Source organism: Macaca mulatta, chromosome 1, assembly GCF_049350105.2.
Source record: "Macaca mulatta isolate MMU2019108-1 chromosome 1, T2T-MMU8v2.0, whole genome shotgun sequence".
In the NCBI taxonomy this organism is placed as follows: domain Eukaryota; kingdom Metazoa; phylum Chordata; class Mammalia; order Primates; family Cercopithecidae; genus Macaca; species Macaca mulatta.
The window spans coordinates 5,566,843-5,585,071 of NC_133406.1; the positions used below are offsets into that span (position 1 = coordinate 5,566,843).

An 18,229-nucleotide genomic window follows, 5' to 3' on the forward strand; every position below is an offset into this window, starting at 1 on the left:
AAACGCTGATTTAACAGCTCGCAGTTTCCCCTTGGAAACCTGGAAAAGATAAGCCAGCTGCTGTCTAGGAATGCTCAGTGTCCACTGAGAGTACACTATCTATCATCACAATATGGTGATGAGAGGTGTTTTATGTTTGCGTTAATTTCCCCCACTAAATCAGTAATTATTACAATCCTGTCCCTGCTGTTTACCCTGCAGCTGTTTTTCCATTTGTCGAGAGAGCGGGTGTTCTCTGAGGACCGCACACGTTTCTATGGTGCAGAAATTGTCTCTGCCTTGGACTATCTACATTCCGGAAAGATCGTGTACCGTGATCTCAAGGTAAAAAAAAAAGGAATCAAAAATTTTTTTTGCAGAGACTATAGGGACAAACATAAAGTAATTACAAAGTGATACAGTTTTGAGAAAAGCAGCTTTTAGTTGGGAAAAAAGCACTATGTTTAAAAATTTAGTTCACTACATTTGGAGGAAATTTTATTCACTAACATGTATGTGGTTGATTTATGTGTGAGTTTTTGATTTGCAAAATAATTTCTACTCGACTGCTCTCTGATCAAATAAAAATGTTAAACATGATTAAGTCAAATAACGTTACAAGTTACATTTAAAACAAGTTTTATTATGTTTACAGAAATGTTTTATGAAGAAGCATAGTAAGACTATTGGAAGGAACATATTCATTTTGATTTTAACATTGACTTTGGGTGGTTTTAAATACCTGAAGCGTTTTAACATAATAACCATTATTAATGTGCCTAGTTTTTTATTTATGAAAGCACTCTATTTGTTCTGTTGGTAATAGTGTCTTGACTGCTCTGAGTTCCATTATGATGAGACCCTTAGGATAGCTCGGGATTGGCAAACTTTCTGTAAAGGGCAGATAAAATAATTTAGGCTTTGATGTTCATATCATCTCTTTTGCAAACTACTCAACTCCATCAGTGTAGGGTAAAAGCAGCCTCAGATAATATGTAAATGAATATGTTTGGCTATGTTCCAGTAAATGAAATAGGCGATGGGCTCAGTTTAGTCCACAGGTTGTCATTTGTTGATCCCTGGAGTAACTCATACAAGGTAATAGTAATTCTCATGACAGTGTTATGAATTAGGTTGACTACATTAAAGGAATTTGTGCCAGGACACATTTTGAATAAATTCTAGATGTTACAGTCTTACTTTTGTAACAAGCAAATCGTATATAAAATTTGACACAGAATTGCCTTATTGATCAAATACTATTTCATGTAACATAATGATTGGTAGAAACAGAAGTTACATGAGGCTTTTATGAAATTCTGTTTTGTTTGAAATGAGGTATATAGAAGCTATAAGATGTTGTTATAGGAAAAACTGAACTATGTACCTATAAAACATCTAGATCAGAGATGACCAGAAATGTCTAAGTGCCAAAACAGGCTACAGATTAATACAAATTAGTAGTTTGATTGTATTTAGCCTGAACCTTTTTATAAGTAGGAATATGGCAGAATTCAGCATTTGTGTTATCTGCATGGCCAGATAATCCTATACTGTCTAAATGTCTTAAATATCGATTTTTTTGAAGGAATTAGTTATGTGGTATGACAAAATATGTGTTAACTTTCCAAATATACTTAGAAGTAGTTAGCTCTGCTCTTCCTGAGTCCACTTCTCGCATTCCCACTACGTGTTTTATGAATCTTATATGTAGGGGTGAAATGGGGAAGGATAGAAACAGGGATGCTTAGATTTAGGGCAATTAGAACAATTTTAAAGTAATAGGTAACATCCAGAAGGCTTAAATTCAAAAGATTGAATTATTAGCTTAAAGACTGCTAAAGAAGAGAATATTCATTTCATTGCAGTATCGATTATGGTCTTGGTCAGTATTTCTTTAATCATTTCTGATCAAATGAATCAACATATTGGGGGGGGTGTGTGTGTGTATGTATTTTTGTTGTTGTTGTTGGGATGGAGTCTTGCTCTGTTACCAGGCTGGAGTGCAGTGGTGCCATCTTGGCTCACTGCAACCTCCAACTCCCTGGTTCTGGCGATTCTCCTGCCTCAGCCTCCTGAGTAGCTGGGATTATAGGCACATGCCACCACGCCCAGCTAATTTTTGTATTTTTAGTAGAGACGGGGTTTCACCGAGTTGGCTAGTCTTGATCTCCTGACCTCGTGATCCGCCCGCCTCAACCTTCCAAAGTGCTGGGATTAGGCATGAGCCGCCGTGCCCAGCCAACATATTGGTATATTGAAGCTCATTAAGTGAGTTCCACTGCCCCATTCTTTCTGATGATGGAATTAGACTAAATTTGTTAAACTGTAATATAAAATATTTGTTGAACTGTAATATAAAGTACTTACTTTATATATGAATATCAGTCAATTAGTTACCAAATGCACAATTCACCAAGTTTACTTGACAATTAAGTGGTCTCTGCTCCCTGAGTTTATTTCTTAAAAAAAAAAAATAGCCTCAACTTAAAGATCTAAGTATATATTTAGCATAGGACAGAAACTGTAAAGGTACACCTAGAAAAATCCATGTAACATAAGAAATCAAACATCCAAAACTTACACAAATGTTATTTGTATCCATAGTATGGATTTGTATCCATAGTAACATGATTATTTATAATACAATGATGTATTTTAGGTAAGATCACAGAAATTTCGAGCTGGTCTTTAATTTATAGGTGATGTCCTTCAAACCTAGAGGCCTAGTAAATGACTTACTAAAAGTAATGACCTAAGTTGATAGCAGTAAGAATTTTTGGAACTCTTGAATCCTAGCTCCTTATTGAGTGTTCTTGTCACTATATCATTCTGACTTCTAGAGTTGAAATGAAATTATAGTGGGGGGATGCATATGGGGGGATGCAGTGGATTAACTTTGGGAATCTTTGTAAGCCTAAACTGCAAATTAAACTGCAGAAGGTAAGAGAATGAGTGTTTCAAATATATTTATACCAGATGTATTAAAGAACATTATCACGAACTGATTTAGGTACTCACTTTGATCAGTCTCAGATTTGTCTCTGTTCTCATTACTAATAACTTTGACTTTGTTCAAATGCAAATCCAATTGCTATGCCTGCAGTAGCAGCACTTCTCAAGTAAATCCATACCCGTTTGCCACTGTCTCATTCAGCAATGGAGACAAAGCCTTCTTTTATGTGCAGGTTAACTTAAGATATTTTTATCAGTTCCTGTTTCCTAATAAATTAGTGTTTATAGCAACAGAAAAATTATTGAAAGCTTCGTTGTACTTTAGAAAGTAAGTTCATTTAATTTGTCAATACACATCATGTAATGAAGTTTTATTTTTATTAAGGACCCAAATTCCTTGTGATTACTTAAGGAAAACTTCTGTTGCTTCATGATTGCCTAAAAATTCGAAGAAATCTCTTCAAAGACTTCTTCAGTAGTGCAAATTGTATGTTAAAATCTTCTTTTCTGCTTAGCTTATTTTACAAATACAACCAATGACCATGGCCATCTAAGCACAGCGTAGGCTGAACAGGGTCATTTGCAAAGGTGAATATAACGATACTGGAATTCATTAAGAATTAATTTCTCGCTAGTTTATGGGAGAAAATAATACATAACTTGTTGCTATATCCTATTTGTAGAACACTTAATCTTGTTTCCCACCTAATGTGAGAATAGTTAACCATTTACGGTATTAATATGAGAAAGCACCAAACAAATTTAGATACTTTCTAACACTTAGTAATGGCACGAAGGGGTGACTTCAGGGAGTTTTACCATAGCCCTCCTCGACCTCGTCAGCTCCTTCATGTTCACCTCAAATAAATGCAGTTTGGATGGGAAAAGCATCCTTGCTTTGCTTGCTGAGTCTCAAGACACTTTCCCCAGCTCCCACTGCTAACCAGACGGTCACTGGATTCCTCCTATATAGAAATCTTAAGCCACTGCTCTTCATTCCTTCCACTTCTACAATCAAATTGTACTGGTATTCAACTATGTTCCTTATTCATAATAAATTTGTAAATAGCCTGGCAACCTATTTGGGGTCGATTTACATGATGAGTCCTTTTCTGGATTAAGAGGTTGAAGTGAAGAAACGTTTCTCTTTCGGAATTTCAGCACACTTTCCTCATTCCATGGTCATTCAGTTTCTGCAGGTCAGCTTGTGACATTTTGGCACTGGATGCCCCTAAACTTAAAACTGCAATTTTCGAGTAGGAATTCCTTACTGCCTTCTTGGGCCTGAGTGAGTCTTGGTGCCTAAAACTGAGTTTGATGTATGTGGGCTCAGATGCGGTGTTAAGAGTGAGTGACAGGAATTGTTTATTGCTATTGCTGCAGTAGTCATCGGAGCCCTCAGGAACTGCTATTTTCATTCCTTTGGTTAATCACAATGTCAGTCATTTAATTAAAATGATACCATATGTATGGTGTTTTTAAACTTTGAAATATTTAGTCTGGCCTACATTCAAGCATAGCTTCTCAGATTGGGCGCTACAAACAGGTCACAACTGAGCCTTGGCAGAGAGGCCTCCAGGCCAGCGAGTTCTGGTTTCAAGCATCTTGTCCAGTGAACCTGGTATGCCCCACCACTTTCAATCTGTATTTTACTGTGAAATGTAAAAGGTTGGGAAGCATTGTATTAAGACAGCTAGGATTTTTAAAGTTTAATTGTATGCTAGCCATCAGCAAGAACAGGAGGAAACATAGTAATTTTTGTTACAATTTTGTGCCCACTGAGCCCAGGAAAAAAGGTTTTAAAATCTATCATTTCTTCATATATGCACTGAATCCAGACCTTCTGTCAAATAATGCCTGTCCACTTCAGCTGGACCAAAAATGTTGCCATTTTTTTTGGTGGAAATTCTATGAGGAATTCGTCTATGAGAATTTGAGAAAAAATCAGACAAATTCTATGTCTGATTTTTTTTCTCTCCTCAAAAACATGAACTTTTAGATAACAACCCTCTGATAGAAATAGTAAGCACTACTTAGATATTTAATATACAGTCTTGTTTCTTATGATTTCATATTTGACTTCATCACTACTTTTGTTAGTGGATGCATCCATAAGCATAAGCATGCTGCCCTACTCTACATCTTGGAAACTAAGATTGACTGTGAATATCACACAGATGCATGTAAAGTTTCATAAATTTAGAGTACCTGAGCAGTCAGTGACAATATGCATTACATATTATGTGGCTAACAAAGGGAAACAGGAAAGTGATTTAGAAGACTAAAGAAAGATCATTTGTAAATTTTTTTCTTCCTCCTTTAAACAGTAGAAAGATTCCTAAAAATGTATGACTACTGTAAATAATGTAAACACTGCTTACATTATGTTAGTGTTAAATGAACCAACACAGTGATTTCCAGATGTTACTGATATATCTAGGCCATTGATACGCTTTGGAAAGACTTTCTGTGCAGTCTGCAGGTTTACGAATCACCCTGCTAATGGTTCCTGTATTTTACAGAAACTCTGTTAATGCATATTGAGTAAAATTATCATGTATTGTATAACAGAACTGGACATTTTATTATCTCCTGATTTATCTTTATACAAGATTAGATTTGGGGATATTGTTTTTTAAGCTAATGCGTCTCTATTTCATATTTTTGGTGGACAAGTTTTAGTTATTCATGCTCAGCAAAATGACATTTTAGGGTGGTGAGAGAACACAAAATAATTGATAGAAGAATGTGGACACTTCTTCAAAATAACTGAGAAATTATGAGGCTGGGCACAGTAGCTCAAGCTTGTAATCCCAGCACTTTGGGAGGCAGAGTGGGCCGACTGTTTGAACCCAGGAGTTCGGGACCAGCCTGGGCAACGTGGCAAAATACCATCTCTTAGAAAAAGAAAGAAAGAAAGAAACAGAAACTAGCGGGGCATGGTAGTGGTGCATGCCTGTGTACTCAGGAGGCTGAGGCGGGAGGATCAATTGAGCCTGGGAGGTTGAGGCTACAGTGAGCAGTGATTGTGCCACTGCATTCCAGCCTAGGCAACAGAGCGAGACCCTGTCTCAAAAACAAAAAAAAAGAAAGAAAGAAAATTATAAAACATTTGTGTTTTGTTTTTTTGAGACAAGATTTCACTCTGTCACCCAGGCTGGAGTACAGTGGCACCATCTCTGCATATAACAACCTCCCCACACGCCTGGGGCTCAAGTGAGCCTCCCGCTTCAGCCTCCAGAGTAGCTTGCACCACAAGCACATGCCATCACGCACAGTTAGTTTTTTCTATTATTGGTAGATACGGGGTTTCACCATGTTACCCAGGCTGGTCTCAAACTCCTGAGCTCAAGCAATCTGCCTGCCTCAGCCTCCCAAATTGTTGGGATTACAGGCATGAGCCACTGTGCCCAGCCTGTGTTTTGTTACTTAAAATAAATTATTGCATATGGAAAAATATTTTTAATACAGTCATTTGGCTGACAGAAATGTTTTATGGGGTTCCACTCTTGAAGTTTGTTGTTTTCTTTAAAATACAGTGTTGTTTAGAAGAGCCCACATCATGACAATTTACAAATAAACCATGTTTTAGGGAAAGATCAGTTCATTTATTCAGTTTTTATAGGATGTTAAGTTTGCCTTTAACGTCTCATTTAATTTTCAAAACTATCACGTTGGATTGTTACTGTTATTTACTTTTGTTTTATAGATGAAATTGAAGCATGTAGAAATTAATAATATACCCAAGGTCACACAGTGAATAAGGGTTAAAGCTCAAATTTTAATATGAACCCTCTGACTTAAACCCATAGTCTTATCCATTTTCCTCTCCACTGCCTCCCAGACAGTGTACTACCGTTCCCCATGGCCATGACCCTTACTGCATCTCTCACAATCATCCCTTAGGCTTATCTTACTTCTTACTATGTCATTGTAACGTTTTTAAAAGCTATTTTGTAAAACAAGTAGGGTAACTAGCCGTCTTGGTTTCCCCAGGACAGCCCAGTTTTAGCACTTACATGTCCTGCATTCTGAGAAACCCCTTGTTTCTGGGCAAACTGGGAGTTGGTCACCCTCAGCCTATTCCTTACCCAAACCTATCCTTGCATCTCATTTCATTCTTCATCTCACAACCATGATCTGAGGCTCAGAGATGAAATACGAGGTTACAGAATTAGATGCAAGTCAGAATTTTACACACACATACACACACAGAGCTTGGTCTTAAAAAGCAGTGTTTATACATTTTGGTCTTTCTGTATCCAGCCACTTCAGAAATAACTTTGAGAAAATGTGGAGAAATAGTGCATCCTGTCTGTCGTGTTTTCATGAAGACTTGCCCATGCACACAGAGCATGTGAGGAGATTACACACCAAACTAACGGGGATGGAACGGTGTAGAAAGTACATTCACATTTTGTTCAATATTATGTATTATTTGGAATTTTTACAAGAATTGTTAAGGTATTGTATTAGTAAAAGAGTATTCACTAAAGATCTTCAGCATTTTATGTGCTATATTTATATATTAAGCATATTTTTAAAAATTAATAACAGGGCATATACATTTTTATTCAGTAAAACAACAGAAGCTTTAGTATATACTTAACGTTTCTCAATATGGCGAAGTGGGAGGGAGGAAGAAGAGAGGTTGTTTGAAAGAGGTGGAAAAAAGAGAGAAACCAGAGGCTGAGAAGAGACAGACCAAGGCAGAAAGAGAAAATAGGAGAGATGAAGACTCTTGATGTTTCTGATTGGTTTCGGTATACAAGACTTACTGTCATTTGTGCAAATTGGGCTTGATTTATAGGTTCTGGATGGTAGAGAAATATTAGGAAGATGCAAGATAACTGAGTTTGGATAAAATAAAAAATTTTGATTTGGTCAGGCATGGTGGCTCATGCCTGTAATCCCAGAACTTTGAGAGGCTGAGGTGTGTGGATTACTTGAACCCAGGAGGTCGAGACCAACTTGGGCAGCAAAGTGAGACCTCGTCACTATAAAAAATTAAGAAATTAGCTAGGCATGGTGGCACGTGCCTGTGTTCCCAGCCATTCAGGAGGCTCAGGTGATCACACCACTGCACTCCAGTTTGGGTGGCAGAGACTCTGTCTCAAAAAAAAAATTTTTTTTAAAAAGGTTCAGCAGTATATTTAGGGTTCATTCAGCTTTCTGTAGAAAAAAATTGAAGCCAGACTTACCTCTGTGAGATATGGTATACATGAAATGTGTATCAAGCGTTTGGTTTAGTTACATAACACATTGAAGTACTATAAAAAAGGACTTTTGTTTATTCTGATCTTTGCTTCAGTGAACACAACTTGCCTAACTGTAGTTAGTGTCTGGTTTATAAGACATTTGACAATATGGCAGAGAGTATGATAACATATTTTATATGACTGATAATCTGTTTATGTTCTTAAGTGGAGATCTGTTTTAAATTCGATATTAACGTCAGAGTCGAGGTACATTCTTTCAAATGTCATCACATTAAGGAGTAGAATAAGAATCTATTCCTTAAATGAAAGTTAACTACCATTTATCCTGTTAATATACTTTTCACATTTTATATATTTTTTCTGTATGACCAAAGAAATACCTTTAGGTTGTATCTACATGAGTAGGCAAAGTTTTATGGGCCCTGAATACATAAGGCTGTATGATCCAACTCAGAACTCATCTGTATCTTTGTGTGATGATAATCATAATCTTAGGTTCACATTAGCTCAAGGGGAACTGGCTGATTACATTGTTATTTCTAATTGTGTTGGCTTTGCACAAATTCCTCCTCTTTTACGTTTCATAATTTTCCGCTTGAGCCACATGATCCTGTTACTTGGTTAAATCTTTAAGATTTCTTTGGTGTTTTGAATTAATGGATTCAAAGAGAGTCCAACTTTATAACATTTATGCTATATATTTTTATTAACTGTTGAATGTTTGACTTTGATGTTCTTTTTCTTTTTATGTTTAAAAGGGTTGGTATTTCTTAATTACAAAGAACTGCAAAAGAGGATATCGCCTTACCTTACAAAATAAGATTTAGGTTTGATTTACAAGCACCACCAAAAAACATTTCTGTAAGTGAATATTTTATAATAGCAATAGATTCCCAGGAGAAATTGTTGAAAACCATCTGTAAATATCTAGAAGAGGATGCTCATCTCTTTGGGATTGTTTAGATCACATTTTCTTTTTTTAAAAAAGAGAGGATTGATGTCTACTTTGAAAAGTTGACTAGGCTTTAATTTTCAGAACTTACAAAATAATGGCTCTTAAAGCAGTATCACTCATTCCTGTTGGTTTAAAAATAGAAAATTTTATCATCCTGAAGTGTTTGATAAAACATGTTTCTTTTTACACGTGAAACAACAGGGTTTGTAAGTACTGAAAGTTCTATTAGCTACAACAACTATGTCCTGTTTCAAAAATACCTTACTCAGCATTCAGTAGTTTTTCAAAATGGTATTTTCCTGTTGCTGAAGACTGTAGAACAAATTATATCATTTTTCTTAATACACAGTTGGAGAATCTAATGCTGGATAAAGATGGCCACATAAAAATTACAGATTTTGGACTTTGCAAAGAAGGGATCACAGATGCAGCCACCATGAAGACGTTCTGTGGCACTCCAGAATATCTGGCACCAGAGGTAGGCTTCGGCTCCACTAATAGGAAAGTAACATTGACATAATGTTTTGTAAAGTAAACCATTTAAGCATTAAAAGTTAACTCTAGTGTCTACTACTTTTATCTATATTTCAACCTGAATCAAAATTTTTTTGTTCTTAATTTGCTATAATGGGATATTGTAGGACCAAGAATATATTGAAATTAATTTTATAAACTATAAGCACAAAGGTACTAACTAAAGTCGATTAAATCAATTTTTATATCTTGGCCATATCCATTTTATCTTGGCTATACCCATTTTGATTCATTTATTAAAATAGAATAATTGATTTCAGCAAGAATATTTATATTTTTATAAACCATCTTGGACTTTCCTTAGAAACAACAGTGATTTTTAATTTATAGTATTGTGGGTTTATTTAAAATTATTTTATTGGGAAAATTATTGAAATGACAGTAGCTACATTTTGGAATTTATGTCAAAGGAAGCTCCAAAGTGGTAACCTCCCTGTGCTAAGGGTTCCACAATAATTTATTAATTTGTTTATTCAACAGATATTTATTGTATATCTGCTGTATATCAGGTACTTTTCTGGATAATGGGGTTACAGGCGCAAGACAGAAAAGGATCCTAGTCTCAGGGAACTTAGCTTTCAGTGGAGGGAGACAATGAAAATAAAAAAAGAAATAACATAATGTCTTAAGTTTCATAAACAAAAAAAAAAAAGCACGATTAAATGTAAGGGTGTGGTGTGGCTGTTGTAGATGGTGTTCCAGTTACTAATGCTGTGTAACAAACCACCCTAGTATTTATCAGTGGAAAACAACCATTTTCTATAAAATAATGGATTTTGTGAATCAGGAATGCAGATGGGCACAGCAAGGACAGCTAATTTCTGCTCCACTACGTATGAGGTCTCAGCCTGAAAGACTTTACAGTGAGAGCAGGATTCTATGGCTGGAGACTGGAGTCATCCGGAAGCATCTTCACTCACATGTCTGACAGTTCTGCCGGCCGTCCACTAGTAACTTATTTGGGCTGTTGGCAGGAGCACTTATATGTAGCCCTTCTGTCCATGGGTCTGGACTTCCTCATAATGACAATTTCAATGCAGTCAGACTTCTTTGGCTCTGAGCGCTAAAAGCAAATGTCCTGGGGAACACGTTAGAAGCTGCATGGTGCCTTTGTTTCCACCTAGTAAACCATCAAGACTATTAACTTTTTAAAAGTTTGATTTCACAGATATTTTTATAATTGGAGTACAATTTATGTACCATAAAACTTATTCTTTAAAATACACACTTTGGTGATTTTTAGTACGTTCACAGAGTTGTAGAACTATCACCACTGTCCAATTCCAGAATATTTTCATCACTCCAGCAAGAAACCCCATACCCATTAGCTCCTCATTCTTCCTTCCCCCGTAGGCAACCACTGATGTACTTTTTGTCTCTATAGATTTGCCTGTTGTAGACATTTCATACAAATGGGATCATACAGTATGGAGTCTTCTGTGACTGGCTTCTTTCCCATTTTTAGCATATTATTGTTATTTCATTCCTTTTTATGGCTGGATAATATTCCATTGTATGGATAAACCACATTTCGTTTATTTGTTCAGCAGCTGATGTACATTGGGTTGCATCCATTTTTTGGCTACTGTGAATAATGCTGCTGCTCTGAACATTTGTTTATGCATCTCCTTTTATGGCCTATTTTCGGAAGTCACACAACATCATTTCTGTCATACCCTTACTCCCCGAAGCAGTTGTAAGCCTGCACACGTTTAAGTGGTGGAGACAGAGACCACACCTTTACGTTGCAGAAGAGCATGTGAGATGGGAGATACTGCCACAGCCATCTTTGGAAAATAACATCTTTCACAGACAGTATGTTCAGGGAAAGTGATGGTTGATGGAAAGAGATGGTACCTATCGCAAAGGTAAAAGGGAAGAGCTTTCCAAAGAGAGGAGCTAGTGCTCCATTTCCCCTCAAACTCCAATACAGTTTTTGTGGCTATAGGCAAATAGGGAGGTGTTAATACTTGATGTGTGAGGGTAACTATTTAATGAGCATCTACTATGTGCCACATGCTGTGTAAGTGCATTACATCTATTTCATTTAACATTTGGAATAATCTTTGATGATAGGTAGCAAATACAATTTTTTTTAAAGGTGAGGGAACATGAGATCAGAATGTTTAAATGTTATCTGTACACAACCGGGAAGTGGTGGAAGTGTAATGAAGATTCTAATTAGTTTGTCTGACTATAAAGCCCACTTTTACTTTTTAAACTACATATGTCCTGGCCTCAAAAAATCCTAATTTGAAGACCACTTACAAATATAAATAATCATAATTTTTAAATGAATACTTTGTAAATTTCCTGCCCAACAGGAAAATGTAATCAAAAGAAATTAGGAAGTAAAATCCCCAATGATGCTCGCATTCCTTATACATATAGTAACTCATGCTAGTCTATTATTCTAATAGTTCTTTTCAACTAGGGATTACATTTACATTTCAACAATGTTAAATTATTGTAAATAAGTGCTACTATTTAAAATACAATAAATTTCCTACTATTTTCTTGCCAAAAATATAATTTTCTCTCTTTAAAAATCTGTAGTTTAGAATTCTCTATTTTTGTGGTTGAATTAGGTAAAACTTTAGTAACACTGTTTCTTGTTTATTCAAATAAAATATTTTCTAGAATAGAATTGTTTTTATAAATGTCACAAAAAAATTATTTGTTTCTCTGGAGTTCAGTTACCCCTGCTATAAATTTGCTATGGAAAAAGATATGCCATATTTAGAATAACAAAATTAGTTGTGTCACAATTAGGGTAAATTATTTCTAAAGAAGATGAATACATCTCATTTAAGAAGCAGATGATCTGAGAAACAAAGATATTATTTCCTACGCAATGTCATTAGCTGAAGAACAAATTAAGAATTTAATGCAAGAAGAGTACACTTGTTTCTGTATGGAAAGTTTATAGTTCCCACAAAATTATGAGTTTCTCTTTAAAGACAAGAAAACATTTATGTATACCTTTTTTAATACTTCAAAAGTCTGATCTTTAAAAACAGTTTATATACCCATCCTTGGTTGATACACAGTGATTCATAATTAAAATCTTGACACCATGTTTTTATAGGGAAGAATGATTATTGTTGTTATTATTTGAGTATGAGAAATCTTGAAACAACATGAAATTGTAGCTTTTATATTTTAAATGTCGTGTCACATCTTGCGTTTTTAAACTCTGACTGTGTTTACCCTTAAAAAATAAGAATTAATTCCTTTATTCTGGTCTTCAGTGGCACCATTTTACTGAAGAACACTCATTCATTCATCAAATAATTATTTATTGAATATTTTTTAAGTATCAGGCATTACCTTAGGTACTGGGAATACAATGATGGTAGAAAATGTCTTTTGCCCTCAAGTGGCTTGCTGTTTACTAAGGTGATAAGTTATGGAAAACAGTTATTACTGTGCAAGAAAATAACTGTTTTACTAGTTCCATACAGTGGAGTGGAAGGAAGAGGAAACGTGCTTAAGCCTGCAGGGAGGGTCCGGCAGCGGAAAAGGGGAAGCAGGAGAGGAGGCTGGACACATAGATAGGGATTGAAATGTAACAGAGTTTTAGATTTGATCCTGTGGGCTAGGGAAAATCACTTGTGAATTGAGAGCAAGGCGATACTGTGATCAGATTTACATGGTCAGTGTTAGGGAGGGATTGGCAGGAGCTGAAGCCAGCCTCTTCTTTTTACCTCAGATGGTGTCTCTCACTTTTTTTGGTCCTTGAAATTTCTAGTACATTACCATTATTAATGCTGGGCTTTTTGTGACAATATTAGGAGTAGTAGTTGTGTATCAAATCTGTAATACATTCTTGACTACTGCTTCTCTTGTGAATGACTCACTGTCAACATTATCCCTTCTGTCTTTACAGAAGATTTGTTTACACATTATGTAGGAATCTTGCTGCAACCTATACTTCACCTAGCAATAGTGTTCCTTCACCTTTTATGTTTTTTTAATCTGGTATGAAGACGGGTGAAGGGTATTTTGAAGATACTTCACAAAGAGTGTTAAAAATCAGTTTAAAGCCAGTTTATTAAATGTTCAATGTCAGATACATGGCAGGTTTTAAAATAAACTTAGGTTTAAGTGAACTTAATTTGTTTCTTGTGGCAAATGAGGAAAACATAAAACTTACAGTATAAATGTGCCATTTGTTGAAAAAAATATTTTTAAGGTATTGTTCTGTTATCTCTTTTGAGGAAGGATGCAGCTTACAATGCAGTTTTCCAGCTTGGGAAGAATTTAACAATACTGTTAATGTAGAAAAGGCTAGTTTTTGTTTTGTTTTGTGTTTTTAACAGGTTACAGAGGTTCAGTTCTAGCTGGCATATGCACTATGCATTTAGTGTGCTACGTCCTGAAAACTGCATTTGCATGTGTAGCTTTAAATGAATGTACCTTTGCTCTTTTGTACATTAGAAGGAAATAAACTTATAGTAAATTATGGATCATATGATATCTTGAGGGGATTTTGTTTTTATAATCTGTGCTGTATTTTCACACCTAGAAATTATAAAAGAAATTAGAAATCACATATAAACTCTTACTGTTAAATTTTATTATTTGATTTGGCTTCTATTGAATCCAAACCATTTTATGCAGTGCTAATTATTTAGAGTCTCAGCTTTGCTCTTGAGTTAGCAGTACCTGATCAACTTTCCAACTGTAAAACAGTTTGAAAATCAAATGTAGCTTACATGCAAGACCCAACAAAATTAAAAGTGTTAAGTGCGTTTTGGCAGTTCACTTTTATTATGCCCAGTCCTCAAATGTACCAGCAGATAATCATCTGAATGTTAGTTAGTTTTCACATGCTTATGTGATCACACAAAAAGTACATGCTAAAAAGAAGCAGATGGTGACAGATGGGGAAGGTTGAATAAGGTGGTTTTGGAAACCTAGAGAAATGCACTTCTGTAATAGTGTAAAAATAAAAATTATTTGATAATCGAGTTAGAACTAACAAAGATTGCAAAAAATGACTTGATTGTTGGGAAATATATAATATCTAGCTGTGGTTGCTATTGAGAAAAAAATGTATATAATTTTATTTCATCTAAATGTAAAATGATTTGTTTTTCCAGTTACTGAAGCAGTATTTGATGCATTCTTTTTAGTTTTTTAGAATCCCATTCTTAGAAAACATTTCACTTGCTCTAATTTTCCAGATTTTTTTCTTTGAAACCTACTGTCTTTAATATCTTACATATAATGTAACATAATGTAACATTTTTAAAATAGCTGAAATAGATGAGAATATTTTGATAACTATTTTGATACAAAGATTTGCTCAAAGTCATCGTTTTAGGTCATAGTACAAATGGAGATTAAATTGTATATAAATTAAAAATCAAAGATATAGATTAACTTCCAGAAAAGGTAATAAAGGAGGTGCCAGGGCGTGGACTAGTGTTGCAGGTGTGGGAAATGTTTAGAAGCTAACTTTCTCGAAATGTACTAAATAGAATTTTCTTTATTTTAAATCCAACAAAGAATAAATGTAAAATATGTCATTTTGTGGGAGCTGCCAATATTGTTTTTAGGAGGTCTGAAGAGAAATGTATGAGGCTAGTTACATATGTTTGCACATTTAATCTGTAGGTAAAAATAGTAGCACATGTAGTTACATTCTGATTAGTCTTTGCACAAAGTTCTACTATATTCCAGCAGATTGTAAAGCTAGTCTTAGAATCTCTATGCTTTCTGTGAAAAGAAAGAGTTGTTTTAGTAGCCTTTCTAAAATTGTGGACAACCCTAGCATTTTATTTACCTGTTAATAATTCATATGATATCTATCCACCTGGGGTAATTTTGAAAACCTTAATATTCCTGGTAATTCAGAAAAGATCTCATCACCATGATTAAAGGGAACATTAAAGGAGTAGAGGGATGAGTTCAGATAGAAGTTGTCTGCTCTATAGTTAGAATTCATATTTAAGAACTTCTAACTCTCATATGAGTTGGCTTACTGTTTAGTTGAATATATTTAATTTCTTTCTATAGTATGTTGCTATTTTATATGATTTTCTGGGTAATATTACAAGCCATTCCATTTTATCTCATAATTAGACATTGTTTAAATATGAACTAAAATGGAATTAACGCCTCTCAATGTTTATAAGTGGCATCTTGTACTTACTTAGAGGTCTGTCAGTTCTTAAAGTAGCTATTTTTTGCCCTAACTTCTTTTCAATGTTATATGGTCTTTTGGCTTTAACAGAATATTTGCATTCAGTACTTTGGTATGATTCTAGTTTAAGCACAAAGTTTAATTTTAAATTCTCTGTACCATGAGAACATATACAAAACTAACCCTAACTGGGAACACTAGTGATTACCTATAGTATTTTACAATGGCTATTGTTACTTGGGTTATAAAGGCTCAGTTTCTTGGAATCCCATAATGTCTATTGCTTCAGAATAAAAAAGAAGTATAGAAATCTCTTGGAAGATATGTGTAAGTATGATCTAATCATCATTATTGTATCCATTTAGCCTTTCTCTTGTCGTAGGATTTTTCCTGTGCTAGCCAGAGTTTGCTTTTGAAAGTACGATGTTAACCGTGTACAAGTATTTGTGTGTGCTAGGAGAGGTGGCCATAAAGCATACAGCCTTCATACAATTCATAGCAAATGGCATTGACAGTTGCTGTCGCTTAAAAATTATTAAAGCAGTTGAGAAATAGTTATAAAATATGTATTTATGAAGAAAATACCAAGCAACTGTAGAATTTATAATCTTATGTATTGAAATGGATACTTTTCCTGAAACTGCAGTTCACTTTAAAATCTGAATGAGAAGATTTATAGGTCTTTTTTTCTTAGCCCATACCTGTGATGTTAAGAATATATGAAGGGCTCCCATAAATGATAAATGATACAGATGTGTGTTTAGGTATAAAACACACATCTATCAGTTACCTGAAATGTAAGACTACTGGAAAAAACTTTTTTTTTTGAATTAGTGGTAAATTGGTTCATCCAAGTTCGCAGTTTACTTTCACAACATAGGTGTGCAGACAGTTTGTTTAGATGTTTAATTTTTTCCCCCATCTGTTCTGTCAGGATTATTGATTGAGCAGTAAGCCACTCCAGGGCATACATAGCCTCCTTATAATTGCTTGCCTTGGGTGCATTGTGTGGCCTGGTGGGTAGGCTGAGGGAGGTGTTCCTTTAACCTCCTAGTAAATCCTCCTGGTAAAAGAATATTGGAATGAATAGATTTTTTTTTTAAAAGGCCCATTAGCCAAATAAATATTTACATTGGAAACTTGAATTGATAGTATCATTTAAAAATATGTAGTTTCTCATTCAATATCATTCTTTGAAATTAAAACACATTAGTTCTTGAATTGTTATTAACTCACCTGGCTGTTTTGTAAATGTAAGTGTCTTCATCAAATATTGATCAGATATTTCCAGGGTATTTAATGTTAGTTTGTATCTGCTGTAACCTCCTTGAGTCTTAGGTTTTATCATATCAGAAAGTAAAGCAATTTCTGGCTCCTATTAGAAATAAAGCCTTATTTTCTAGAGTTTGTGCTCTGTTTGAGTTTTCATTTGATGTGACCACTCATCAGTCTGTAACAATTGCATTTTTTTTTAATGTTCCAAATCCCCTCTTTCATCTCTGTTTGGGCATTTGTGTTGAAGGTAGGTATAAAGTACAACTACATCTGTGGTTATAAAGGACTGTAGGGGTAGAGGAAATACCAAATGTCTGCTTTCCTATTTAAAGTTTGGGTTTCATTTAAGTCAGTAACGTTGGTTTTATGGAAAAGAGATGCAAGTTTATTTCTTCAAGATAAATCTTTCATTGGATTTTTCAGGAGCATATTTTGATCTGTATTTATATCCAAATTGTATGAGAAATTATCTTTTAATGAAGTTGAAATATGCTCTACCGTTGTTGTACCTGTCCGTTATACCACTGTTTATCATACCTTTCAGCCAGCCCTCACAATAACCATGAAATAAATTAGCCTTTTAGCTAGAAAAAAAAATTCTCAGAGGTAGCCAGAAAGACTTTGCAATCCTTAAGTTAAAAAAATGTAAATTGTATATGTTACGTATTTATAGAATAATAAGTGCTTTGAGTAGAGGGAGAAAAATTGTCTTCTTAAAATAATCTGAAAGAGGTTATTGGATTCAAATTGGTTAATTTGACTGTGGGATTTCCAGAGTATTTAAAAGTATTGTGTTTTGAAATAATGTAGACTCAGGAAAGAGAAAAGATATTGTTTGAATAGTGGGAACATATATATCCACATATAAGATAGTGTAATTATTTTTATTTATATATGTTTCATCTTATAGCTGTTTGGAGATAGGATTTGAACAAAAATCTTTCTAACTGATAGTGAAATCTCTTAGGTAAAGAGGGATTTTAGTTGTTAGGGTGTTTTCTCCTCAGCATTGCTTAAGTTTACATGTCAGGAAGACAATACGTTACGTCAGTTTTATTTAATACAAAGTGATACGGCAAACAGTTCTAATTATAGCATTATGTATCTGTAGATCAATTAAAGCACGTATGTTCAGAGGCAAAATCACTTATTTTAAGAATC

General features: G+C 34.6%; 1 protein-coding gene across 3 annotated transcripts in view; it reads left to right on the forward strand.

The window, feature by feature from the left end:
• The window catches only part of AKT3 (AKT serine/threonine kinase 3), a 361,571-nt gene that overhangs the window by 284,153 nt on the left and 59,189 nt on the right, over positions 1-18,229 (forward strand). For all 3 annotated transcript variants that reach the window (XM_028845179.2, XM_028845182.2, NM_001266640.1), the window contains 2 exon segments: positions 202-324; positions 9,458-9,586. In XM_028845179.2, coding sequence (XP_028701012.1) covers positions 202-324; positions 9,458-9,586 — 252 coding nt within the window.